The 27,713-nt window shown below is 39.2% G+C and overlaps 1 protein-coding gene and 2 long non-coding RNA genes across 6 annotated transcripts in view; 1 reads left to right on the forward strand and 2 right to left on the reverse strand.

Moving 5' to 3' along the window:
* LOC309541852 overlaps positions 1-5,733 on the reverse strand; it is a 32,285-nt gene extending 26,552 nt beyond the window's left edge. Inside the window, exons 1-2 of the long non-coding RNA XR_014223967.1 lie at positions 5,514-5,733; positions 413-604 (exon numbers count right to left, since the gene is read on the reverse strand). This is a non-coding gene — a long non-coding RNA (uncharacterized lncRNA). The remainder of the gene's footprint in view (positions 1-412; positions 605-5,513) is intronic.
* Positions 1-27,420, forward strand: part of LOC309541840 (putative RNA-binding protein Luc7-like 2) — a 28,974-nt gene extending 1,554 nt beyond the window's left edge. Inside the window, exons 1-11 of one of the 4 annotated variants that reach the window (XM_082240019.1) lie at positions 3,936-4,264; positions 9,841-9,911; positions 11,290-11,384; positions 16,559-16,657; positions 17,581-17,691; positions 18,994-19,137; positions 21,024-21,200; positions 23,294-23,385; positions 23,704-23,733; positions 24,837-25,031; positions 26,399-27,420. In XM_082240019.1, the coding sequence (XP_082096145.1) occupies positions 9,854-9,911; positions 11,290-11,384; positions 16,559-16,657; positions 17,581-17,691; positions 18,994-19,137; positions 21,024-21,200; positions 23,294-23,385; positions 23,704-23,733; positions 24,837-25,031; positions 26,399-26,597 (1,200 nt within the window). In that variant the 5' untranslated portion in view covers positions 3,936-4,264; positions 9,841-9,853 and the 3' untranslated portion in view covers positions 26,598-27,420. Of the gene's footprint in view, positions 1-426; positions 575-3,935; positions 4,265-9,840; positions 9,912-10,715; positions 10,737-11,289; positions 11,385-16,558; positions 16,658-17,580; positions 17,692-18,993; positions 19,138-21,023; positions 21,201-23,293; positions 23,386-23,703; positions 23,734-24,836; positions 25,032-26,398 lie in introns of those variants that run through there. The other 3 variants (XM_082240021.1, XM_082240018.1, XM_082240020.1) reach the window with 3 other exon arrangements.
* LOC309541868 lies at positions 13,371-15,710 on the reverse strand. Its single transcript, XR_014223991.1, has 2 exons — positions 14,579-15,710; positions 13,371-14,540 (listed from the first exon to the last, which is right to left on the reverse strand). It is a non-coding gene; the product is annotated as an uncharacterized lncRNA (long non-coding RNA).
* Positions 27,421-27,713: the final 293 nt, after the last annotated feature.

The raw sequence follows: 27,713 nt of genomic DNA on the forward strand, positions 1-27,713 counted from the left end.
GAAAAGAGAGACAGAGGCCAGTCTTGCCCGTGACACCCCTGAACATCATTCAAGGCACCCCAGGATGCCACGGCACACTGGTTGAAAACCGCTGCTCTAGAGATAGACAGATGCCAACAATTGTCTATGACTAAGTGTATTAACTGCAATTTCTGAACTTTTTTCAAAAGCAACTCCATATAGATTACTGTCAAATGCAGTGATATCTGGAGGTTACTAGAGATATGTTAGGCCATCTCTTTCTGGGTAGAGTCATAGCTGGCATTCTAGTCTAAACTGATATGCTTGTTTAGCTTGGCCATAATAATCCATACAAATTAAAATGTATCTAGATCTAGCAAATTTCACAGCTTGATGGGATTCTAATAAGAATGCATAGATATATATTTATGAGGTTCTTATGTTCACCTACCTCTCTGTCTGCAGGTAACCAGTGAAAAATTATGCAGGGCCCAGCATGACCTACATTTCCAGGCTGCCACCTATCTCTGTCTTCTGCGTAGTGTCCGAGAACACTTAGCATTGCATAAGGAATATCATGGCAAAGGAGAGCGGTCAACAGAGGAAGCAGCTGGTCTTGTAGGCCTTAAACTGCCACAACAGCCTGGAGGGAAAGGATGGGAGCCATGAATATAACAAGATTTGTTCTTACTTCCTGAGAATGCTATATTGAGTTTTATTTTTGAAGAGACACATTTGTTCAAATAAAAATGCTTGTATGAAATATAGGACTCTTAACCAGAAATTTGCAGTGCCCTTAAATGTGTTAAAGTACAGTCAACTCTTCGGATACATATATTTGGTTGCTTATTCCATCTTCCCTTTCAGCCTGCCTGCACTGCCATAACAAAGTGTTAACTATACAAACTGCAAAGTGCATATGATGAAGACTCAGCTGTTTTCCCAACCAGGATTTTCTTTGATCCATTGAGTTAAGAAATACTAATTTGGGGTGCAATCCTTTCCACGCTTACCTGAGAGTAAGCCCCAGTGAAGCCAGAACTTACTTCAAAGTAAACACGCACTGTAAATGTGCAATCAAAGCTACCTTGGAAACTGATAATTTAAATAGTTTAAATGTCAACCACCTTGCAACTAGCCAATTCAAAATCAACAGTTAAAAACTAACATTATATGATATGATAAAGCATCAGTTATAAAAACTACAAACTTACGATTGCTTACTTTTAGAAAGACTGTGTAAATACGGTAAATTGTATCCGCTAAAAAGATGGCCGTTAGTGCCAGGCTGGCCTCCCTAGAGAGGACATTTTATAGATAAGGTGCCATGCCCAACTGGATCCTTTTTCCTGTCACCACTTGCCAATCCTTTGAAGATGGAGGGGCACAGCAAAGGGGTACTGAAAATAGCTGCAAGGTTCAAGCAGTCTTGTGTGGTAGAATACTGTTTTTCAGGTATCAGGTTCCCTAGCTGCATATATCTTTATAGGCAATCACCAGCACTTTGAATTGTACCTGGAAATGAACCAGCAGCCAGGCTAGCTATTTAAAAACGGGTGATGTTTGAAGCATATAGTTGCTGCACTTAATAATCTGGCAGAAACTTTTTTTAGTAATTGAACGTGTCTAGGAAGTCTTCAAAAGCAGCTATACACAAAGCACTGCCGCAGTCTGAAGATTGCTTAGATGGTTATTCATGAGCTACTGATCTCTGTCCAGGAGACACTATTGGAAGGTACTGCATACCATGAGGATCATTTAAGCATCCAGTATTCTGGATTTAGCAGAACCCCTAGCTATGAAGCTAATCATACAAACAACACTGTTCAGTACCATTCTGTAACTGGCCTGCTCCTTCCATGATCAGAAAAGCTACCTTCTAACAGTACATCTGACTTGTCTGGATTGATCTTTGGTTTATTGGCCTTACACATCCATTACAGTTTGCAAACACTGATTCAGCACTCCCATTATTTAACCTTAATGTAACAAAAAAGAGAACTTAGGTGAGTGCAACTGGAATCTCCAGTTGAACTGATTTGACTGTACATGTTAATAAATGATTTTTAAAAAGACTTTTGCAGCAATGCTGTGTTGTTTGATGTTGCATTTCCCCCATTTATTACATTATTATGTTTCATTTCACATTTTTGTAAGTTGCTCTCTGAAAGTATCCTAAAATGTAGGTATAAATATATTAAATAAATAAACAAAAATGTATAGGAAACTAGATGGACCCTAAAGTATAAATACAATAATGTCCATGAGTAGTCTCCTAGGACCTCCTTCTGGAATTGGCTGTCTAGGTCAGGACTGAAACCAATAATAAAAAAAAGAACAGTCCCAACCCTATTCAGAAGATACTGTCAGTGATATCAAAAGCTTTCTAGAGATGCTGAACAGGGTAGGCCACAATGCATTTCCCTCTCCTGGTATAGCCCATCCATCTGGGAACCAAATAATAATAATTTATTATTTGTACCCCGCCCATCTGACCGGGTTTCCCCAGCCACTCTGGGCGGCTTTCACAAAGACCAAAAATACACTAAGATGTCACACATTAAAAACTTCCCTGATGTCTTAAGATGTCTTCTGAATGTCAGGTAGTTGTTTATCTCTTTGACATCTGATGGGAGAGCGTTCCACAGGGTGGGTGCCACTACTGAAAAAGCCCTCTGTCCGGTTCCCTGTAGCTTTGCTTCTCGCAATGACGGAACCGCCAGAAGGCCCTCAGCGCTGGACCTCAGCGTCCGGGCAGAATGATGGGGGTGGAGACGCTCCTTCAGTATTTGTATTGAAGTTTAATTGAAATACAGTGGTTCTTGAACGTAATCCATTCCAGGAGTCTGTTCAACTCCCGAAACCGTTAGAAAACCATGGCACTGCTTCCAATTGGCTTTAGGAGCTTCCTGCACTCAACTGGAAGCCGCGGAAGCCGCTTCGGATGTTTGGCTTCCGAAAAACGTTAGCAAACTGGAACACTTCAGTGTTTGCGGCGTTTCAGAGCTGATTTGTTCAGCAACTAAGCCGTTCGGGAACCAAGATACCACTGTAGATCCAGAAGGGTGGATGGATTTGTATGGCAATCACTGAAAGACCATGCATTGTTTTCATTGGGGGGGGGTATGTCAACAGAGGTCTTTAGAGGTCTCACAATTGCCTCTTTCAGTGCTAATAGCCAAGGTGCATAATGTGCAAGGCAGTTGGCTACGCTCTGCCAAGCACCTTGCCCATCGCCAGGCTACAACAAAGTGAAATTCATCCATCAAAGTAAGAATGGATGGTTCACTTGAATATATCCATAAACTGAAAACAGGAGCTGATCTATATACTAGATGCACCCATATATTGAACTGCACAACTAGTACCATGTAATATGCAACTGGTGACGAATCTAAACTTATTTATTTTTATTCCATCTATCTTTCAAGAAGCTTAGAGTGGCCTACAGTTTCAGACCATAGCCCTGTAAAGGATATGCTCAAAGACAGTAACAGGCTTAGGGTTAGTGGGAATTTAAAACTGGGACTTCTTGGTTTATGTCAAGTGATGTACACCCTCTAGCCACCCTATTCAAAAACGATGCAGCTATTATCACCTCTAAACTGTGGCCAGTGGTTTGGCTACGAAAAGGACCTTTTGAAGTTTCAAGAGGTGGAGAGGAAGGTGAGCTTCCTCCAACGCTGCGGCCAAAGGAGTCGTTTTCTCTTTAAGAACATCTGCTAGGCCGCTGACGCTCGTCTGATTCAAAGGACAAAACGTCACAGAAAGAGGCTACGGGTGTCGCCTCCAATCAGCTCAAGCGGCGACCCGAAGGCGAGACGGCAGGAGCGAGAACGCCTGACGTCGCAGGCTCGACGAGCGCCTGGTTTAGCCAATCAGAGGGATACAAATAGTCGGGGAAGGCGGGAACGCGCGCGCGCGCAAGGATGTCCGTTACTGCCAGGCTGCGCGCGCGCGCCTAGCGAGGCAAGCGAGAGAGGAGTGAGCGCGCGGGGGGGTACTGGCGGCCCTCAGATTCCGACGAGCACGAGGCGGTTACCCGCTTCCCTTTCCCATAAGAAGAGGCGACGCTTCGGCTGCGCCGGCCTCGGAGGAGAAGAGCGTGTGAGAGAGAGACGGTGCGCTTGAGCTCGCCCCTGGGCGAAGCGACCGCGGCGTCGGCTTCGACATCTTCTAGGCCGCTGTGGGCGGGGCTTATTCGGACTCGGCCGGCCCTGCCGGGTCCCGCGCGCTTTCAGGATGTCGGCACAGGCCCAAATGCGCGCGATGCTGGACCAGCTTATGGGCACCTCCCGGGACGGTAAGAATGATTGCCTGCTAGTCAGGCTCGGAGAGGGCGGGGGCGCGTCCCCCTCGGTCGCGGGGAAGGAGAGCAGAAGGAGCAGGAAAGGCCTACTGCGATGATTGGCAGGTCCTGCGCCGCGGATCCTTTCTCCTCCCCTTCATGGGCGGGGCTTAAGGCAGGGTGAGAGGCCCCCGCTCGGGAGCCGCCACTACGATTTGTATGAGGGACGTGTGTATGCCGATGCGGATGTGCAGGGAGCGGGAGAGGGACGCATCCTACTGCGAAGAAGGGCGCCTCTTTGGTCTGCAACGCACGCAGGGGCAACGTTGGCAGTGAAGTATTCAAAAGGATATGGGCTGCACTAGTTAATTATTAAATTCCCCGTTCCACTCTTCATTTTGGCTCATCAGTGAAACAGCAGTACACCTTATTCTGACCGGGGTAGGGGGAGCATCAGGTCATTTCGGTCACTGTAACTGTCATATATGTTTTGCCTACTGGAGATCTGACCCAAACCAGCATTTCAAGTCAATCCTGTATAACTAACATTGCAGGGAAGCATTTTTTAAATAGAAATTTTAGGCATTGTCTGGATCTGTTAAAAATTCTGCATTTATGTATTTTATTATATATTGTATTTGTATCCCACCTTTCCTTCCAAGGAGCTTAAGGTACCATACATGGTTCCCACCACCCTTTCCATTCATACAACAGCGCTGTGAGGTAGGTTAGTCTTTGAAACAGTGGCTGGCTCAAGGTAACCAAGTGAGCATTGTGGCTGAGTCAGGATTTGAACCCTGGTGTCTCAGGTCCTAGTCCAACTCTATCCACAACACCACACTGGCTCTCCTGGGGAGTTCGTTTGTTTCTAGCTTATTCCTTTTAATTTCACTTTGAAAATCAATGGTACCTGAAATAAAACACCTTAGAAGTACATTCTTTGAAAAGGGGCTGTTTTGACCACATGTCTCATAGTAAAAGCAGCAGCAGGAGTAAGCAAATATTCTAGTGGCCTGTTCATAGATTTGACTAGAATTCAAAGCATTCATCCATTAGTGAGCTAATATTAGTCCTTACTGAAAAAGTTATTATTCCAGGCACACAATAGGTTATTGAGGAAGGGAAAATGTTGAGCAGTGAATGTATTGCTATATTAAAAGTAGATATTGATACATATTCAGTCTTTTAAAGATACTTAAATAAAGTGATTCAACAACTTGCATAGGCAGCTTGCTCAGTCTAGGATTCTATGAGTCTTTCTTACCGTTTCATCTAAATCAGCTATAATGTGTTTTGTCCTTGGGGAAATGATGATGAGCTTCTCCTGGCAGCCTTTTAAAGTATGTATGTCCATATGAGCCCCTATCCACTTCAGTATCATTGGAATAGTATCACATTACAGTACACCCCACCATATATGGGCATGGTGGGAAGGCTTTTGTGAGAAGTTAGATGGTGAGAGCATCCCTACCAGTTTCAGAGCTGGCACACCAAGCAAGTCTTGGGCAAGAAGCAAGGCTGAGAGCTTTATTAATTTTTCAAATTTATATTTTTATAGCTTGGTTGCTTTTCCTATGCTTTTTCAATTTTTTATTTTGTTTGTTTAATGGAAAGCTGAGCTGTAAGCATTGTAAAACTTAAGAACAATAATACAACAGAAATCCAATAAAACAGTACTAACAAAATATTAAAAATATTAAAACAAGAATTCAGGAAATTCACACAAATAAAATACAGGGTCTGAGATCATGGGCCAGGAAATGTCTGGGCAAAGACAAAGGTTTTAACAAGTCTCCTGAAGCAATTGATTGTTGCTTCATGTATGGCCGAAGGCAGGTCATCCCATTGTACTCGGACAATAACAATGTCACCAAACTGTGGACTTGGAGTTGGGATGCTAAGTGTGGAAGTGAATATTTATGCTCTACACAAAAGTTCAGAGGTGGTTTCTTTTAGACTAAAATAAATTATGTTGTTACGCTGTTGCTTGATCAGGTGAGAGAACTTTCTCATTTAAAACCTATGTGTTTTACTTTTTGTCTCTTTCAGAGCAGGGGATTTGTTCTTGGTCAACTTTCACACATGCTGGCTGTGTTTTTTATGCAGAACCTTTTTAAGGGCAATGGATGCTGTTGAAGAGCTCTTACCATCAAAACGTTCTTCCCAGTGCTTAGTCAGAATCTCCTTTCTTGTAACTTGAATTGATTGCCTTGGGTCCTCCAGGGCAGGAGAAAACAAGCTTGCTCCATCTTCCATGTGACGGCCCTTTAGATATTTGAAGAGGACTATTAAATCTCCTCTGTTGACTCTTTACCAGGCTAAACATACCCAACTCCTTCAGCAGTTCCTCATAATGCTTGGTTTCCAGATCCTTTATCATCTTGGTCGCCCTCTACACATGTTGCAGCTTGTCAGTGTCCTTAAATTGTGGTGCCCAGAAGTGGACACAGTACTCCAGATGTGGTCTGATTAAGGCAGAACAGAGCAGTACTGTGACTTCCTTTGATTGGGACACTAGATTTCTATTGATGCAGCCTAGAATAGCATTAGGTTTTTGTTGTTGCATCACATGGTTGACTAAAGTTAACCCCTAGATCCTTTTCACAAGTCTTACTGGCAAGCCAGTTGTCCCCTATATTATATTGGTGCTGCTGGTTCTTCCTACCTAAGTGTAGAACCTTACATTTGTCCTTATTAAAATTCCTTTTGTTTGTTTTGACCCAGTTCTCCAACTTGTTAGGGTCTTTTTGAATCCCGATTCTGTCTTAGGCGGCATTAGCTACCCCTCCCAATTTGATGTCATCTGCAAATTTTATGAGCCTCCTCTCAATCAATTAATTCAAGTCATTTATAAAGATGTACAACAGCGGGCCCAGGATAGAACCCTGCAGCACCCCACTTGTCACTTTTTCCCAGCATGATGAGGTACTCTTTATGAGCACTCTTTTGGTTCAGTCAACCCATTACAAATCCACCTAACAGTAACTTCATCCAGCCCACATTTTACCAGCTTCTCTGCAAGAATGTCATGGGGTGCTTTGGCAAAAAGCCTTACTGAAATCAAGATAACACTATGTCCACAGCCTTCTCCTAATCCACCAAGCTTGTAACGCCATCAAGAAAGAAAATGAGACTTGTCTGGCATGACTTATTTTTGAGAAACCCATGCTGAGTCTTAGTAATCATAGCATCCTTTTCTAAGTGGTCATAGCCTGACTGTTTAATTACCTGTTCCAGAACCTTTCCTGGTGTTGTTGTCAAACTCACTGATCATTAGTTACCTGGGTCTTTTTTCTCCATTTTAAGATGGGTACAATATTTGCCCGCCTCCAGTCTTCAGGGACCTTGCCTTCTCTCAAAAAGTTCACAAAGATTATAGATAGAGGCTCTGTGATTACACCCACAAGCTCCTTTAGTACCCTTGGGTGCAGTTTGCCAGGCCCTGGAGATTTGAATTCATTTTAAAGTATCTAGGTGTTCCCTTACCACTTTTTTCCTATCATGGGCTGCAGCTTCCTCCTTACATCATTAATTCTGGTATCATCGGGTTGGGCACTGCTTTCCTCTTGGGTGAAGACAGGCAGAGTAGATATTGAACAGTTCTGGCTTTTCTTTGTCTTCTTCATGCAGAGAACCTACTACTTGCTTATTCTTGTTTCAAACACAGCCAAAGAATCATTATTATTACTAACCTTTCTTGCAAGCCTGAGCTCATTCTGAGCTTTGGCCTCCTGACCTTTTCACTGCAGCTTTTGTCTACGAATGTATACCCTTTCTTCAGTATACATTTTCAGAAGGTTCATCCATGAAGGAAAAATTGACACATTAAATGCAGAATGAAATTTTGAATGGTGGCCATCAGGGTAAAACTCTTGGTGAACTGCTTAATTGCCATTCTGCATATTTGCTGCATAGCATTTTGAAGTTGCTTTGTTAAGCTACATTTTAAAGTTAACCTGTGTCATTGTCTCTTTCTATGGAGATGCTTATAACACTGTACCTACAGAATCCCAATAGTTACAATGCAGTACAGTAATACCTCCGTGAACATCCGCCTCGTCTAGCGTCCATTCCGGCGAACGTCCGTTGCAAACCCGCAAGTACCGGAATGGGTTACTTCCAGGTTTGCCACTCGTGCATGCGCAGAAGCGCAAACCGTTCCGTGCGCAGACGCGGCGCTTTGCCCTGCGTCCTTTTTTGTTAGTGGCTGGGGCTCCGGAACGGATCCCAGTCGCAAAACAAGGTACAGCTGTACCGATAAAGCTTGTTCGTGAACTCTGAACTGTCGGTTTATTGCATTGTTTTATCAACTTGTAACTGATTAGCATCTCTGAACTATATAGGATCCCTTAAATGGAAGGGATTCCACTAATATTAGTATTGTATTTCTAGAAATAGGAATGGAGGAGGAAAAGTTATTGGTCAGTCTGAAAATAGTAATTATCAAAAAGTTTAGATGATTAAAAAATAATTGTGGATATCCTCTTAAGGTCATACTTGTTCAGATATTGAATATCCATAATAATACTGAATAGTTTAAAATGTAATCTGAAGAAGAAAATACACAAAGCATATTTAAAATGACTGTGTAACTTAGATATATTTACTATGGCCTAACCTGATTTAATACTTACATTGGTTATACTTAGAGTTGTAGTGAAAATGAAATCTGGTTTTTGCTTTTGGTATATGATGGCCCCCACTGAGTTAAGATCTGGTGGATTATGAATAATTTAATTTTTAGAGGGAGCTGAGTTTTAATATCCACAAAAGGTGTAATTTGTATATGTAACAGTTATCCTCACAGGCTTTTCCTAAATGAGATGTCATATAATTAATTGCTTCCATCTCTACCAAGTAGTATATGGAAATATGGTTTGGGCCAGAGACCTTGGAAAAAAAGGAAGCTGCTGTTTCTAAAGATGAACTCAGGGTTTTGTGATCACATACATTCATTGCTACAATTGCAAGAATAAACCTCTTCATGAGAACGTTGTAACGTATAGCAGTAGATTAGTAGAAGATTATTCCTTTTCACTCCAAAATTATTAGGGGTGCTAGAGTACAGCAATCAGATTTTATCTAAAATTGTATTTTAAATAGCTGAGCAACATTCTGTTTTTAGTTTGTTTAAAATTTGGCAAGTCTGTAATTAAAGAGTTTACTCATATGTAATGATTTGCATTTTGATACAAGTTGCAGTAATGGGAAAAACTAGACTTTCTTATGGAAACAGTTATATTTACAAGCAAGTCTGGAAAAAATACTTCAAATTCTAGGCATCGGAATCACTGTTTTTGAGCCAACATCATATCATTTGCTTTCTGGGCCGTCTGGAGGAAAGAGGAGGGAATAAACAAAACATAGACACCTAGGAGTTAAAATATTTTTCCAGTCATAGTTCATAGGAGGCTATTTTTCACTAAACTCCCCTGAATAACAGGCTGACACATTGCTACCAGGCACAAAATTATTCAGGTTTCCCACCATTCTTTACATTCAACATGTATTTCTAGATGCTGTAATGAAAATGCTGGCAGAGTTTATTATATACAAACTGAACAATCTGGCCCCTTGTTTTATTTATAAAGGTTCAATGTATCTATGCCTGCCTACTTCATTCTGCAAGGGAGTGTCAGAAAGGCCCCGCATTCGCCGAGCCGTGAGTTATTGCTAACTTTTCAGATGTGTTAATTAATGTGGAACAACGACTTGTGTCTTTAAAAAGAGAAAGAGGGGAAAACATATCAGTTCCTCAAATCTTCTGCAGTAGCAGGCATGACTTAAAGACAGCTCTAAATTTTCATTAGTATAAAATGGTTAAATTTATAGACCTAGCTTCTGAAAACCTATTGTTGAACTACTTTGAAGCCATTCTAGTTTGTGAATTACTAATCTAATTATCCTCTTGATTTCTGAAACAAATGTTTAAGTGGAATAGAACCCATATGAAAATGCTACATTTGAGTTTTGCAAAGGGCAGATAGCTAAAACTGGAAAAACATACTGGAATTATGAAGTCTAGAATTTTGAGTGTAGAACCACTGCATAGATGCACTTAAAGTTGCCTATTTCAAGTTGATTGAAATAGGATAGTGATTACATTTATAATAGCAAGCTTCTATATCCTCTGAGGTGAATGAGGTTGGGATGAAGTTGCAAATGTACCATTTTCCCAGGAGCTCTCCTCTGCTTCAGTAATTCACCAGTAGGTTTTCATTATACATAATTATAATTTAAGGGGTAAACTAAAAACAAACAAACACTTGAATAACTTGAGTTGTATAACTGCTGCTGCATCTTTAAACTGGAAATACCTTTTGCGGGGACCTCATATTCAAATCTGAAATAGTAATTATTCCACTGTCCCTTTTCTTGAAGGAAAATAAATCAGTAGCCAGGTGTTGAGTTTTCCATTTAGACCTAATATTTCCAACCTTGTTCACAGATGTGATTGATTAGAGTTGCAATTGGACTTCAGTGTGTGGTAAGCAGGCTGACGTGTTTGTGTTTATAGAACTCTGTTTGTCATTAATGTAGATACAGTGTGTTCAGCTTATGGGGTTTTAGCTGTCTTAAAATAATGCTGCTAGGGAGAATTTTATTTTTTCCAGTGTTCTAGGTTTATAAAAACTCTTCAGTATGTTTGAACCTGCCAAAGTAGGTTGCTGTGAATGATGTCTTGAAGAAATGGCTGTTGGCAACCAGTAGACACTCAATAAATGTATTGTAAATGCTTGTAAGGCTGTTCATACTAATGCCAAGTGCTGTCCACATGAGCAGGAATAAAAATGTGTTGCATATGTACTTGTATTTTTGAGGCAGTTCTCATTCCATATAGTCCTGTTTTTAGCTTTCTTGCATTATTTGAGTATTGTGTGGTACATAAAATAATTACCACATGTAATTACCAAGGTTAAAATAGTATCAGTTCTTCAGATTCTAATTTTTTGTGTGTGTGAAATGAAGAACAAAAGTGAAACTACACTGGTTTTAGAACATTATGTGCCTAATCAGAAATGTCTGTTTATGTGTTACAGGGGATACTACCCGCCAGCGAATCAAATTCAGTGATGACAGAGTGTGCAAAAGTCATCTTCTCAACTGCTGCCCTCATGATGTCCTCTCTGGAACAGTGCGTATTTTATTTTATTTTATACTTTGGAGATACATTTTCCTTTGCTGCAAAAATAGCATTAGGTATTAACCATACAGGTTTTAGCAATTTCAGGTCCCAGTTTGTCTGAAAATATGTAGAGGTGTCAGACCAGTTTATGGCATTTCTTGTTACTGATGTACACACACATTTACATAAATTATGAGAATGATTAATTAAGATATTGTAGAAATGAAATCCCTATTGATGATTATGTCTTTTGAAATGATTGCAGCAGAAACTAATACAGTGTTGAATTTTGAATCAAAACATGTTATAAAACTGGAGGCAGATCAAAATAACATCACCTCCCCACCCCAAACCCCACAGAACTGTTCTCATGATGGTAAAATATTTTGATCTGCCGCCTCCTCTGGAATATTAATTGATCTGCTAGACCCAATTTACTTGCTTTCTTACAGAATCTCTGCTTTCTTATCTTGCTGTACTGAATTATTCGCGTTGCTAGTTTGCCATGTTAAGTCACCTTTCCACTGTATTTGTAAACTATGAGTTCTAACCATCTCTTTCCAGTTTCTGTCCAGATTTCCAAATATATTTTCCCTGTCAACAAGAAATGAATGCACTTTGTAATCATGCTTATGTCTAATTTTATCAGTTGGAAGTAGGATCATGATGTTGAATGAATCAAAGCAGCTTTTAATTATGAACCCTCTTAGGCATTCGTGCTTATACTCATTTGATTTTTCCTTACTCTGAATGAAAGAATTTTGCATGAGTGCCTAAATTGACTTTGTATTCTCGGAGCCTGCGTTGTTTTCCAGACAGCAATCTAGGGACATGCTTTGCGGATTGTTGGGTCCTGTAACAATATTGGTAGCATCTAAAAATAAGGATTTCAGTTATGAAGCATGATTGGTCAGGCATAGCAAGAGCATTCGCATTAAAATGTATATTGTCTTAAAACGTTCTTCTTTTTGCCCGTGGTATCACTTGTAAGAAACATAAACCATACCTTCATTTACCTGGGGCCAGATAAAATTACTTTAGCAACTAGATCCAGTCTGCAGACTACCACTTGGCCATCCCTGAACTAAATTAAGACCAATGCAAACCTAATTCCAAATTTCTCAGTTCAGTCTGAATCCTTGAGCTACAGGAAATATACATGCAGCACAAATTCTTTTTTGCTGCTGTTCTTCATCTTGAAAGTTGGTCACAATGAATACTCTCTGATAAGCAGGGGTTCAAATAAAGCTTCCTTAAAAAAGAAAAATTCGTAAGATAGCTGAGTGATGTTATAGAACTCCTAAGAGGATGGAAAGAACAAATACTAATCATAGAGTTGGAAGAGACCCCAAGGGTCATCTAGTCCAATCCCCAGCAATATAGGATATTTGATGCAAGCTGGTAGAAATCTGTTAGAAACTTAGTTGCAAATTTAAGGTAGTGTCTCTTAAGCACTAGTTCCTTCATTGCTGCTTTATCAGGAGCTAAACCTTAATTTTGGTCTGATAACTGGTTAGATAAAAAGATAAAAGATCAATAATCTAGATTTGTCAGTGTGAATGTGCTTATAACTTGATAATGAAATATTCACTTCTAAGCTACATTTCCCCACTGCCCTCATCACACACAAATTGATATTTAATATTGAGTTACCAGTGATCTTTTAGGAACATTTTTACTTTATGACATACTTTAGACTGCAGATCTGGGGCATAATTGAGTCTCTCATCCTAGAACTCACTGCACATAAAAACCTATGTGTATAGGAGAAAGGTTCTAGCATAGCCTAACCTGCTGCCTTTTTATGTAGGGGACATTTTTTCCTTGTGAGGGTGGATCTGAGAAAGTATAATAAGGTAACTATTAGGACCACAGAGTGGGATGGGGACACAAGAAAAGGGTAAGAGAGGAAGAAAAATGAAGAAAAACCAGAGGAACTTGCTTCTCCCACCACACAGTAAGTAGCCCAGTTGAGAAGGGGAAAGAGAGTATTCCTGTTTGTCTGTTTTTATTTTGAAGATTTTTAACCCACTATTCATTAAAGATAATTCCAGAGTAGGCTTTTCAAACTACTGAATGCTGCCTCAGATGCTTTAGTGGTCAGCCAAGCTCTGTTGTTAAAAGCTCTTTTTCCCCCTCATGTTTGTCTAAAGGCCAAAATAGGTATGGTTTGTTAAAACATTAGTTGCCTTAGATAGGCAGACCTTCAGGGTCCCAACAACCTCCCAGCATCCCAAGTTCTTTGGCAAGTACTGTACTCCACAAGGCAAACAAGAAAAGCAAATCTGATGGCATAGGAGCAAATGGTGTTTGAGTAAGGAAAAGCGTGGCATTGAATTTTTATTTACACTTCAAAGATTTTATCATTTTATATCCTTCATTATCAGATCATCTAGGAGCAAAATATATTTATCCTGTGGTCCTTCCGCATTTCCTCCCACCTGTGTTGTAGGCTTTCCTGTCTAACGGTATTAAAGTAAGGGTACCCTACTGCATGTCATTTCAACCAGAGAACTACAAATGTTTCAGTTGACTTCAGGACAGCTGAAAATCTGTAGTTGCCCCAGTACTGTCCCTCCCACAGCTTGGAGAAAGGGCAAGATCTTACCTCCGACATAATGCTGGCTTTTAAAGGCTCAAAGTGCCTCAAAAGCACTGCATGATATCAGGGACAAAATACCGTCACCCACACAATTCAGTGAGGCAGGTGGGGGCTTATCCTTGTTGCACTGTGCTTTGGAAGCATTTGCAGTGTCTGACTTCAGGGACAATCTCCTCTCAAACTTGCAGGAGAGGGCTCCATACAGTGGGATAATTTGTAGACATTCTCACCCCATATTAATCACCTTATCTACAATAATTGACCTTCTAATGCTGGCCTTGGATTTACAGAACTGAAAGTTCTGGTCACATACAGGACTTTTAATATTTCTTCTTATAGTGACAGTCTCCATGCATCCTGGAAAACACCCCATGTGACACAAGGGGCTGCTGCTAGATGGTAAAATTGATTTCTTTCTGTCCCCCATGCATACATCATAGTACCTTATGCTTATATGGATCCAAACCTGATGGTACCTTGGTTTAAGAACAGTCTGGTTTAAGAATGATTTGGTTTAGAAACTCCGCAAGACCGGAAATAGTGTCTTGGTTTGAGAACTTTACCTTGGTCTAAGAACAGAATCCGAATGGTGGAAGGGCACCGGCAGCGGGAGGCCTCATTAGGGAAAACGCACCTTGGTTTAAGAACAGTTTTGGTTTAAGAACGGACTTCCGGAATGGATTAAGTTCGTAAACCGAGGTGCCACTGTGTTTAATTTTTCAAAAGTGAACTTAAGCCAAACAAATTCAATAATGTCAGAACTGGTAGCAATATCTATTAGTCTGAATTGAACAAAATTGAAATGTATGTTGCAGCTGAGCAGAATCAAACTACGTAGTGCAGTGTTTTGACTCAAGTTCCCAAAACCCTAAAGAAAATCCATGACAATTAAACAGTCCTAAATGTTTGCTGTGTAGACGCAGCCTATATGTCCTAGCCCCCTCTTTAAGGTTTTTATACTAATATACTGTAACTGAATATCAAGTACTGCCTAGTTATAGCTGCAGAGCTGAAATACTATATAAGTCATTGCATAGGAAAAAGAAAGGTAGATTTTAAGGGCTATACTGGTACCTAAACTTCCATTGTTGGAAAAATAGGAATGTTTCTAAAGATAATGGACGATGGTCAACATAAGTCACATTCAGTACACCAACTGAAAGCACTATGAATCCATTTATTTTACTGACTCTACTCAGAGTCTGACTTAGTTGGATATCACCCACTGAGTGAGCTTATACACACATCTCTGAGAGTAAGTCTCAATGAATTCAGTGGGGCTTCTCAGTAGGCATGTATAGGATTGCACTGCTAGCTTCCTTGAATATGAGGGGAAAGCAGTACTCTTTTCTGCATATCAGGGATGGGGAACCTTTTCTAGCTCAAAGGCTGCCTTCCCTTCCAGCAGCCATGTGCCAGTGGTGGGTGGGGTGAGAGGCAAAAGTAGACAAAGCAACAAGTATAAATTACCTTTGTACATTAGGCTAGTTTTTACACACATTCTCCAGGCAAGCAAGAAGAAAACATCCTAGCCAGGTGAAAACACTGATGGAGGGTGCAAAGTAGAGCCAGCGAGGAAGTGTGTCCTAGGAAGAGATTTGAAGTTCCCCATCACTACTGTTTTTTAATGTCAGGAGGTTATGTTGTTTGCCCAACCACTATTTGTATAAGCAAGAAAAGAGACACTATATATATATATATATATATATATATATATATATATATATATATGTATATGTATATGTATATATGTATATATGTATATATGTATATGTATAATATATATGTGTGTGTGTGTGTGTGTGTGTATATATATATATATATATATATATATATATATATATATATATATATATAAAAAATTTGGCTTCCACTTGTGGTTTTTGGGAGGGATGCAAACCAGATGCCCACGTTCTCATGTAACAGTTGTCCTGCTACAAATAGCTTTAAACTGCTGCTGGCTTTAGTTTTTGAAATTGGATTTATTTATTGTTATTTTTTAATTGCATTGTGATTTTAATTAGAATTTGTAACCTCCTGCCATCAAATTAAGCAAGAGGCATTATCACAAGGAGACATTCCAGCAAAGCAAAGTTGAGAAAGGGGCACGGCAGGGTCATATGTGGTGTAGCCCAGGGAGAGCCCTGGAGGGGCATATTTGTACACATCACCCAGCCTGAGGTTTTCCACACCAGGCGTACACACACCTTTTGCCTCTTAACTTGCATCTACTAATTTATCAGGAAAGAATATACAAGGATAGGTGGGGAAATGTACTTAGGATTTTCTACTTTTAAAATATTATTAGAAATGCTGCTAAGACTGCAGAGCTGTTTCTGTGAGGTTCAAACAAATACCTTTTGCTCTAGTTTGTGAGTATGGTTATACTGAGGCTCATTGATGCTTCAGTGCAGACTGGATTCGATCACTTATAACAAATCTGGCATGCTAATTATTTCAAATATTGTATTGTTTTTAAAGCTTGCACAAACACAGTTTGCTTCATAATATTGGAGTAGAATATGGTTTTACACCACTATGTATCCAGTGTTTCTGTGTAAAATTTTGCATTTATTTTCAGAGGATGGACCTTGGAGAATGTCTGAAGGTGCACGACTTGGCATTAAGAGCCGATTATGAAATTGCATCCAAAGAACAAGACTTTTTCTTTGAGCTTGACGTATGTTTTATTTTGAAGCTATTTCTATCTACTAAAAGCTAGAGAAGGGAGAATGGGGAAGGAATGAGACAAGTGCACAGTGCAGTTGTGTTTTTAAAAACTTGTAATTCTATAAAGAATCCTAGTAACTAAGTGGCAGCTTTTGCAGAATTATTTGACCAGTACATGAAGTGTTGTGAAATGTTTATAGTTCCATATCCTCAATACAGAATTCATAACTTTTGACAATTATTAAGAGTGGGAGGGATCGTTGCTATTCCCCACCCTCCACCTCCAAACTGTCTCTTTCAGAATAGCATTTGCCTTTGTACCTTTGACACACACTAAGAGTACACAACCCTTTTTAAAATGAAGGCATGGTAGGTGTCATTTCTTCACTCCACATCCCACAGTACCAATAGCTCCACTTTCTGCAGTACCAATAGTGTGTACGAAGAAGCTTTATTCTTGTAACATTTGCGCAGTGGGAAGCTAGGGTATTACTCCTTGTTATGTGAATTCCATATACATGTTACTTTCTCACTTTAAAAACCCTTTTCCAGTTCAAATACAGTTGCAGATGTGTGTCAAGCCAATATGATTGTACCATCTAATTTTACCGTTTGAAATGGCCCACTATGTGATCTGAAAGGGAATGGTAAAGTGTTAAAGATTTAGTGTACTTGTTGCTTGTTGCATTGAAAGCAATGCATTTAAATGTGGTCTGAGTTGCATTGCTTTAAAATCTCCCAGGAAGTCTAGAGGGTGAGTTATGCAAATAAAAAAACTTTAGAACTTGAATGAAATACAAAAACCCAAGCACATTTTAAGGTTGAACCAGCAGTCAGTGTAGCAATGCTAGCCTTATTTTTAAAAAATGCTTATTTCAGGCAGTGATACTCCTTTGATTGATACCTTAGATTGGGTTTTTTTAAATGTATTAGGCAATGGATCATCTACAGTCATTCATTGCTGATTGTGATCGAAGAACTGAAGTGGCAAAGAAAAGACTGGCTGAAACCCAAGAAGAAATCAGTGCTGAAGTTGCAGCCAAAGTAAGCATTTAATACTCCCACTCTACAAGTCACTCCATAATTATTCTAGCTTGATTTGTTAAACCATTATTTCTACAGTAACTCTTTAATGTGCAAAAAAAATCACGGTAATCACCCTACCTATCTCCTTAAATCATTTTAGCAACGCTCTCAGGTTATTAGAAGTCCATTTAACTGTTGACAGGGCCATGCATAGTGTTTGTGATTGAGCACAGGTTTTAGTTTAAGCTTCTCTGAGTTGGATCCAATTCTCTGGGCTCTCCTGATTTTAGCATTTTATGTTTTCTCCTATGTATTGCAAGCTTTCTTGAATTTCATAGGTTTTGAAAGAAAGTTCAGAGAACTCAAAATGCAAGAGCCGACTTTGAGAACCTTTTTTCCTGCTTGTAAGAATTAGGAATTCAGTGGCTCTTCTCTTAACTGAAAAAAGATCTGCCTTAGAGCACAAGAGAATATTTTTCTTTTGTTCAAATAATACCCACTCCTATGCCATAGTCATCTTAATTATTGAGGGAGTTACATATATCTAACTTTGGTACAAGGAAGGAACATTAGGTGGTTTTTGGTATTGGGAAGGAACTTAGGCAGTTGTCTCGTGCTGACAAAGACCATTGGACCATCTAGCTAAGTATCATTTACAATATCAGTGGCTCTCCATGATTTCAGACAAGGTTCTCTCCTAATTCCACCTAGAGATGCTGGGGACTGAACCTTCTGCATGCAAAGCAGTTGTTCTGACATTGAGATAGGGCCCTTTCCCATTTTATACTTGTGTAAACGTCAGTGGGTTTTTGTTTTGTTTTACTGGGAAAATACCATGGACTAATAAATTACAGTGAATGTAATGCATACTGAAGTTTTGGGCTACCATTCTTCATTTTTTAAGTGTAGTTAAACCTTTTATCTCATAATGATATTTCTAAAAGTTATATGGCTCAAGAAATGAGAGACCAGCAGCCCATTTTTGTTCATAGATAACTTAGCTGGGTTTTCCTAAATCTTGGGTGGGGGAGGGGGGCAGGGACCAGAAAAATGCCAGAACCTGCCCAGTGAGGACTGATTATGTGCTTTGGCCACAGAATGCTGATTTATTGTTGCTGTGTGTGTAAAACCAGGGTATGAGGGGGTATGGAGAGTCCTGGAAGAGAGCATGATTGGCTAGCCAACTGGAATCCTTAACAGAAGTGCTCCATACTGTCACATTTTGTTGTAGGTCCTACTTGTGGGTTTATATTACAATGATTTTTTGTGCTTTATTGAATTCTTGTAACTGTAAGTCTTACATTTTCTCCCATCTTAAAGGCTGAAAGAGTCCATGAATTGAATGAGGAAATTGGAAAGCTGCTTGCAAAGGTGGAACAACTTGGAGCTGATGGAAATGTGGAAGAATCTCAGAAAGTAATGGATGAAGTGGAGAAAGCAAGGGCAAAGAAAAGAGAAGCAGAGGTAATCTGAAATTGCATTCTTTAGTGGTTCAATTTAGTACAGTATTTGAAAATCATGGTTAAAACACTGGTCCCAAGCTTTCAGTCTATATTGTTTATCAATAAGTTAATTCACAACATTAGCATATAGAGAAGTCTTAGATGGTTACAACTTCATCTGTTGTCCCAAAATGTCAAATAAATCTATGTATGAATTTAAGAGTTGGGATTTTATTTCTAGCTGATTTCGCTTCTTATCATGTACTGCAGAAGGAGAAAATAGGATGAGGGGACTCGTGCAATTTCTTTCCTTCTGCCATGCTGGGTACCTCCAGCTACCACCCAGTTTCCCTTCTAACCTTTTTCTCCAGATGCCTACTTATTCCCACTGTCTATTCCCCCCCCCCTCTTCCTGTGTCAATTTTAGATAGTAATCTCCTTATGGCAGGAAAGCACCATGTGCCTAAACTGTGCAATATAAAATTGTTATTATTATATTGGCTGGCTTCTAAGCTGCATTTGTGAACTCCCAGTCTTGGCTTATGTATAGAAACAAATGTAATTTCATCAGCAGTGTCAGTTCATTGTTTTCCAGCTTTTTAACTGGAAATCCTTATAATTACATTCTATTTGTGTCTTTTTCTCCTCCTGCCCCCATGCTCATACCAAGCAGTTTCTTTAATAATCTGTTTTAAAATCAAGTTTATTTCTCCATTATTGTTTCGCTTACAGACAATACACCTATTCTACACTGGCAGTTCCTTCCAAGTTTTTTTGCCCTTCTCTTCCCTACACCAAGGGGTATCACACTGGGCAGATAATCAGCAAGTTATTCTGATCTTGGCAAACCAAACACTCACTCTAATTTTGAACCCAATGTCCCCATGGTAACAGGCCTGGAGGCAAACAGAGCTGCTGAGAAAGGATGTGTGTTTGCAAAGAAAAGCTTAAAAGTAGCTAAGAACACATAAGGGGGCCAACCCTCCTCCCAAAAAAAGCCCTGACCCACTGTGATTTTGTCAGTGGCCTTTGGCAGCCAAACAATGCTGTGTATTAGTTGGAAATCGAAAAACTGGTAAGAGGCAAATTATTTATTAATTTATTTATTAAAAAATAATGTATATTCCACCCTTCCAATGTCTCCTAGGGCAGCAAATGGCACAAATGATGAAACAATTAAAACATCTTTTTTAAAAATTCCAATACAGATGCACCGTTGGCCTGTTTGAGCCTCTTGCAATTTATAGTATAGCTAAGTCGGGAACGGCTGGAACCCTACACAGAAGCACCCCTGTTAAGAAAGGAGGATACATTGCGACATTTTGTTAGAAATGTTAGCGACCTAACTTGTTAGAAATAATGGCTGTTGTTGCCTCTGCCATTTGGCATCAGTTTTATCCAGGAAATGTGCAGCAGCAGAGTGAATAACCAGCAAAGTGTCTGTTTGTGCACATGCATATGCTCTGTAAAAGGGTGGAACTCTTTAAATCTGAAGCTGCAGGCTTGAAATTGTAGGTTGGGAAATGTTAAAAAATGAAAAATAAAATTTATATTAATGAAACTTTAGGCTGGAGCTTGTGCATAAAGGTAAAGGTACCCCTGCCTGTACGGGCCAGTCATGTCCGACTCTAGGGTTGTGCGCCCATCTCGCTCAAGAGGCCGGGGGCCAGCGCTGTCTGCAGACACTTCCGGGTCACGTGGCCAGCGTGACGGAGCTGCTCTGGCGAGCCGGCACCAGCGCAGCACACGGAAACGCCGTTTACCTTCCCACTGTAAAGCGTAATTCATCACCTGTCCTTTATTAAGGAATGGAAATGCTGGCTTTCTAGCTAGAGAAGGCACATTATATACTTATCAAGAATATGTTTTAATCATGCATTTGAGATAAATATTGTGATGTCTTTGCAGGAAGTGTACAGGAATTCCATGCCTGCTTCCAGCTTTCAGCAACAGAAGCTTCGAGTTTGTGAAGTATGCTCAGCATATCTTGGTCTACATGATAATGACAGGCGGCTTGCTGATCACTTCGGAGGAAAATTGCACTTGGGCTTTATTGAAATAAGAGAGAAGCTTGAAGAACTCAGGGTAAATAAATATTACATAAGTACATTAATTTTAATGGATCTATTCTGAATATGATTTAGTTGGATATCATATCATGCTTAATATAGGTTTGCATGACTCCAGGTGCTCTTAAGTAGGTAATGCAACTAATAAATTTATGAAATAATCATAGAACCATAGGATTATACCGTTGGAAGGGACCCCAAGGGTCATCTATTCCAACTCCCTGTGATTCAGTGTTCAAACTCCCATTGTTCTAGGTGCATTTTGCAACAGGAAATTTCATTAGCGCGAGCATTTTCTGAGCTCTGGGTGTGGTACTGTGCCTAAGATTTCAGATTATAACTGCAGAGAGGAAGGAAAGGAGGAGCTTTTTCTGCCTCCCCACTTCTAGATACTCTCTGAAGACTGGAGAAGAGACCCTCTTAAGAATATTAGGGGAGTGGGCAGGGGAAGGACTAGACCATGTGAAAAGTGAACATAGTATTTTAGCTGCAGTTTATTCATTATCAGCTTTGTATTTTTGTTATAAAAAAGCGTGCCTGGATATATTGTTTCGCTCATAACCTAGGTTTAAGGTGCCATGTAACTCCTAGCTTTCATATCTCAGTTTCTAACACACTACATGAGAAATGGCCTTTCAACCTCTGATTAAAAACCTCCAAGGAAGGAGACTCCACCACCTTCCCCAGGGAGTCCATTCCACTGCCAAACATCTCTTAACCGTCAGAAAATTCTTCTTGGTACTTACTTGAAATCTATTTTCGTGTAACTTGAATCCATTGGTTCGAGCCCCAGCCTCTGGAGCAGGAAGAAACAAGCTTGTGACTAGTGATGTTAAATTCTCGAGAATAATCTTTTGGAGAATATCCTCGAGAACATTCTCAATGAGAATATTAGGGAATTTTCATTTAAAATAGGAGAATATTCGTTTTAATGCATTGAAAATGATATAATTAGTTAATATACATGTCTGTTCATGGGTAAACTTGTTCAGATGGCAAGCAAAAACTGTACAGATACTTTTATTCAATGGGGCAATGCAGTAAATTCACCTTCTTTTATTTTTTTTGCACCAAACTTGAAATTGATTGTATAGGCCTTGGTACTTTAAGTGTATAAAGCATTAAAGCTACTTTCTGTAAAAAAATATTACACTGTATGGCCAAGGGTATAGAATTGCTAAGAATAAGGTCACACCAAAATAGGGGGGGAAAGGCTATTACATATACATGAAATACATATACATGAAATACATACAAATTCAAATGTTCATCAAATTAAATGAATAGCATTTTTAATACTAAAAAAAAATATGTTTTCTGTAGCTCACATTTCAGAACTGCCAATGGTGAATAGCACAATGCCCAGTAATGTAACTGGATCAAAAAAATCATTATTCATTACTTACACTGGCAGTTTCATAGCTTGACTTATTATTTACTAGATTTTTTAAAATGTGGGTTGTAAAACTGCTTTTTACATTAGAATTTGTGGAGAATATTCTCTGGATAATTTTCTAGTAGAGAATATTCTCACCTCACCTCACTACCCAGCTCTTTACCAGGCTAAACATACTCAACTTCCCCAACTGTTTCTCTTAAGGCTTGGTTTCCATACCCTTTATCATCTTGGTTGCCCTCCTCTGCACACATTCCAGGTTATCAATATCCTTCTTAAATTGTGTGTCCAGAACTGGACACAATACTCTTAAGTGCTGTCTGAACAAGGCAGAACAGAGTGATACTATTACTTCTCTTGATCTCAGAACATTGTACTACAGCAGCCTGATGCAGCTTGAATAGCATTAACTTTTCTTTGCTGCAGTATTGCACTGTTGACTCGAGTTAAGCTTGTGGTCTACTATAACCTCTCACAATAAATGCAGTGCACAGAGCTTCTGGATCAAAAATTTTAAATATTGGTCTACACAGAAAAAGAGAACTCAACATTAAGCAAAATAATTTAAATATTTGTAAGTGTCCACTAACTGATTAAAATACCTTTGGGTGATTATTGTATCTTTCTTTCACCTTCATTTGAGCTATCCTGGTGTATTGACAAGAGAAATAGATGTGCCTATCAGTCTCTGCAACTTTGTCTTTGTTTTTCAGAGAATTGTGGCTGATAAGCAAGAGAAACGAAACCAAGAACGTCTAAAGCGTAGGGAAGAAAGAGAGAAGGAAGAAAGGGAAAAGCTAAGGAGGTAAAAATCAAGAAGCATTAATTTTCTTATGTTCCCCATAGGTTTCATATTTATAGCAAATAATTGATTTTAAAAGTTTATATACTTGGAAAGGCAACAATTTTAGTTTTCATTAACAATGAAAAATAGCTGGTAAAAATAATATGCATCTTTTTGACATTGGAGCTGGGATTGACCTGGATTTTGTATTGCTGCAGAGCATAAGCTGTGCACTTGCATGCAAAATGCATCACTTCAATGATACTCACTTCCAAATAGTGTACTTTGTATTTTGACTTCACAACATAAAAATTTACCTGTATTTTGCACTTTTTTCAGATCTCGATCTCATAGCAAGAACCCTAAAAGGTAGGTTATAATTCCTTTTTCTTGTAAATTTTCACAAACAGAACCATTAATAAATAATAATATAATCTCCCTGGAGATTACAAACACAGTCCTAATTCTCTGCACAAAAATGAAGTTTCAGTTGTTGACTCCAGCAGATACATTCACAATCTCAAGTGATTCATCACCCAACTACGGAGAAATCTCACTGGATCTCATTTTGTATATGGTGCCTTTCCGCTTCATTAGTTGCTGGGAAATTAGCATCTTTGGACCTGCTTATTAATGTGTAAATTTGTGCTAGAAATCTCACTTGATCCTCTTTAGTTAACCAAAGATTATGTAGGTCTTCTGTAGAATTGGAATTTCATGAGTCGCTTCAGATGCTACTGGATTCACTGTGGCTGTGGGCCATATTGTTACTAGCTATTGAACAATCATTCGAGGCTTAAGATACAGGGTGAGAGATTGAATTGGCTGCTTTTTCAAGCCAAGAGAAATGTTTATTTAAACTTATCATATAAAATATATATATACACACACACACACACACACACACACACACACACACACACACTGCTTGATTGTAAAGGAGGGTAAAAACCTCTGAAGTTTACAGTGATATTTTTTAAAAAAACTATTAAAGTTATTTATTAAAAACAGTTAAACAGGAACTGGGAGGAACTAAAAAGATTAAAACCAACACTTGATAAGAAGAAATAAAACATATGTAACTTCTGTGTGTCTGGATAGGCTTGCCTAAACAAATATTTTTTAAGCAGGCATCAAAACAAATACAGAGAAGGCACCTGCCTGTTGTCAATGAGCAGGGAGTTTGTTGCCTTTGTTTTTGGTATTTTAGGTCCAGAAGTTCCAGATTCCAGCATGACATGTCCTAGCATTGATACAGAGTGCTTCTGCCTTGCTGCTGTCACACAACATAGGTAGTTATTCTTAGTAGTAGTTCAGAACAGCTATAAGGCTTTTCATCTGCTTCAAAGAGTTCTGCTAAACTCCAAAACTTGCAAACTCCTGTGCAGTACAATAAGAGAGTGGTGACCCTGTAGGTTCTGTTAATGTATTTGCTGGTGGTTCTTTCTCATCAGCTATAAATCTCTTTTCAGGTCAAGATCCCGAGATCGCCGTAGACATCGATCTCGTTCTTCCTCACGTGAGCGAAAGAAAAGAACTCGCTCCAGATCCCGTGAGAAACGTCACCGTCACAGGTCTCGTTCCACCAGTCGCAGCAGGAGCCGCAGCCACCAGAGAAGCAGGCATAGCTCCCGGGACAGGAGCAGAGAACGCAGTTCTAAAAAAAGGTAACATTTAGGTCAGCAAGAGGAGCAGTTAATGTCCTCAATTTTACTAGTTTATGTGCAGAAAAGTTGGTAGAAACGTTATTCTGTCTTTGATGGTAGTTAGTTTATTCTTAAATGAGGTACAAGTCCTTTGTCATGGGCACTAGTTTGATAATTTGTATTTTTAATGGTTGGATTATTGTGTTTATGTTTGCATTTATATTTGTAAACTGCTTTGAGAAACTTTTGTGATGGGGGGAAGTTGTATTTAATTTGTTTAAATAACAGTGTTTCTGCCCTTCTTTCCAGGACCTAGCACCAGGATATCAGCCATTTCCACATGCTTATGTGTAGAGTTCATTTTTGTAATATCTAGATAGTGCCACCACTTGAACTTTATTCAAATGCTTTCTCAAAAGCATCTTTTCATTTGAAACCTTTGACTTTACTACTTTGTTTCTTTTACTGTCAGAGTTTAGACTGTATGCTCCTTGACAGATATTGTCTCTAAGTTCAAGTTGTTTTTTAATAACCATAGGTCAACACAATGTAAGATAAAAGAACTTGCAGTAGTACAAATCACCTTAGTTTGTAGCTGTTGGAAGAACATATGTTGCTGGAATTATATAGAAATAATCTGTTGGCATTGAATGCTTGGAACCTGTATTCTTCTACCAATGTGCAAGCTCTTATTATCCTAACAAGTCAAGTGATGAGAACATTGGCCTGGCTTGCACATAATGGTAATTCATGGTTTAAACCATGACTTGTTTGATCATTCAAACTGCCCAGCAGCTTAACTATGGTTTGTTTAGTGCAGTGTTTCTCAGACTTGGATCTCCAGCTGATGTTGACTACAACTCCCATGATCCCTAGATAGCAGGGATGATGGGAGTTGTAGTTCAACAACATCTAGAGACCCAAGTTTGTGAAACAAGCTGGGATTGTTTTATCTTCTCTGGGACAATTTGTGGTGAACCCGTTCATTAAATTTTGGCTTAAACCCTTATTTAGCATTACTTGTGAACTAGCCCGTGGCTTGACTTATCCAAGAAATGTTTTTGCTCTAATTGCAGCATAGTTACATCAGTTGACCAGTAATAATATTGACTGTGATTACATGAAAATTGACTAGCTGCAACAGTTTGTCTCTTCCCCTTAACTTTAGAATTATGAATAGAAGGAGAAGGCAGTGGATTCCAGATGTAGCAAGTGATCCTAGTTTGACCTCATAACATTTTTTTGCTATGCCTTCTTAAGCTCTGTTAGGCAGTTTCTTGCTTTGCTCTTTTATGTTCTGTTCAGCCAGTCTCTTTCATATTAATAGAGAAAATTAAAAACCAAATGAAGTAATGTCGGTTTTCAAATGCATTGTATTTTCTTTCCAGATCCTCAAAAGAAAGAGCTTCCAGAGATCAAGAGCGATCAAGAGACCGTAACAGAACATCACATGACAAAGAAAGGAGCCCCAGAGAAAAGTCACCTAGAGACCGAGATTGCAAAGACAGGAAGCGTTCCTATGAAAGTGCTAATGGCAGATCAGAAGACAGGAGAAGCTCAGAAGAGCGTGAAGCAGGAGAAATATAATTGGCTGTACATTCACTTGATCCTTTAGCTTCCTATGGAGTTGCATACTGTGGTTTAGTTTACAGTTATTCAAAGGGACATCAGTGAGCAGTTCCACACACTGATCCAACTAGGGTAGATGTACAGTGTATAAAAATGGTTATAATGAAGTCTGAATTGACCCCTTTCAGTTGATGACAGCTAAAGCAGTGTCCTTTTTTTCTCTTTTCCAATAAACTTGTAAAACATTATTTTCAAAGATCTCTCTTCAAAAAGACAACAATTTTATGTACCAAGACGTAGATCTCAATGTTTTATTCTCCTTTTTCAATACAAGTTATAGTGAACAAACTATATTGTGCTCTTTGCCTTGGATGCATTCAAACCTTTATAAACTACTCTAATTTTCCTCCAGTCGAAACAGCAGCACTGAGTGGTTTTTAGGGAAGGCGGGAGGGCGGGTGGGTCCCAAAGCTTTTAATGAACTCTATAATACGGTGTTCTCAGTTGCTTCTTGAGAGCCTAGGTTTGGCAGTATGTTTTAGACGGGATGTGTGCTGGAGAAAATTGAAAGTTTTTGGTTTTTTTACAGTGCCCATTTAGACTTTGAAATTGAACAGCTGTTGCATTTCATCCTTTTTATTAATTTCTATTGAAACTTTGAAATCAAAACCAGTCCCATATCTCTGTACCACTTGATTGGTATGTGTTCAGTATACTTGGTTCTTTTTCCATAAGATTTTTTCTGCTTTTCTTGTGGGGTGTTAACTGCACATCCTTAATTGTAAAAAACAACAAACCAATAATAAAATAAATAAATAAAATAACAATTTTGTCCCTTGAAGTAGCTGTGTGTTTCCCCACTCCTTCCTCACAACTAAACTGCTTGTTGATAATGTCCATGCTTTCTATCAGGTAAATTGTATCTGGAACCTGCATGGTGATATATTGTTTTTTACCTGGATGGTAACACTGTGTTTGAGGTACACGGTTGTAATAATATATCCCTTTTATGAAACAGACTATCTGCATTTTGAGGAACAGCAACATCCTGTTGCTTTACAATGGCAGCTTCCACTTGGGGAGGTTAAGATGTTTATAGAATTTGCTGTTAGCATGCCCACACAGACTTGCTCC

Source organism: Podarcis vaucheri (genome assembly GCF_965113315.1).
Source record: "Podarcis vaucheri genome assembly, chromosome: 10".
NCBI classification, from domain to species: domain Eukaryota; kingdom Metazoa; phylum Chordata; class Lepidosauria; order Squamata; family Lacertidae; genus Podarcis; species Podarcis vaucheri.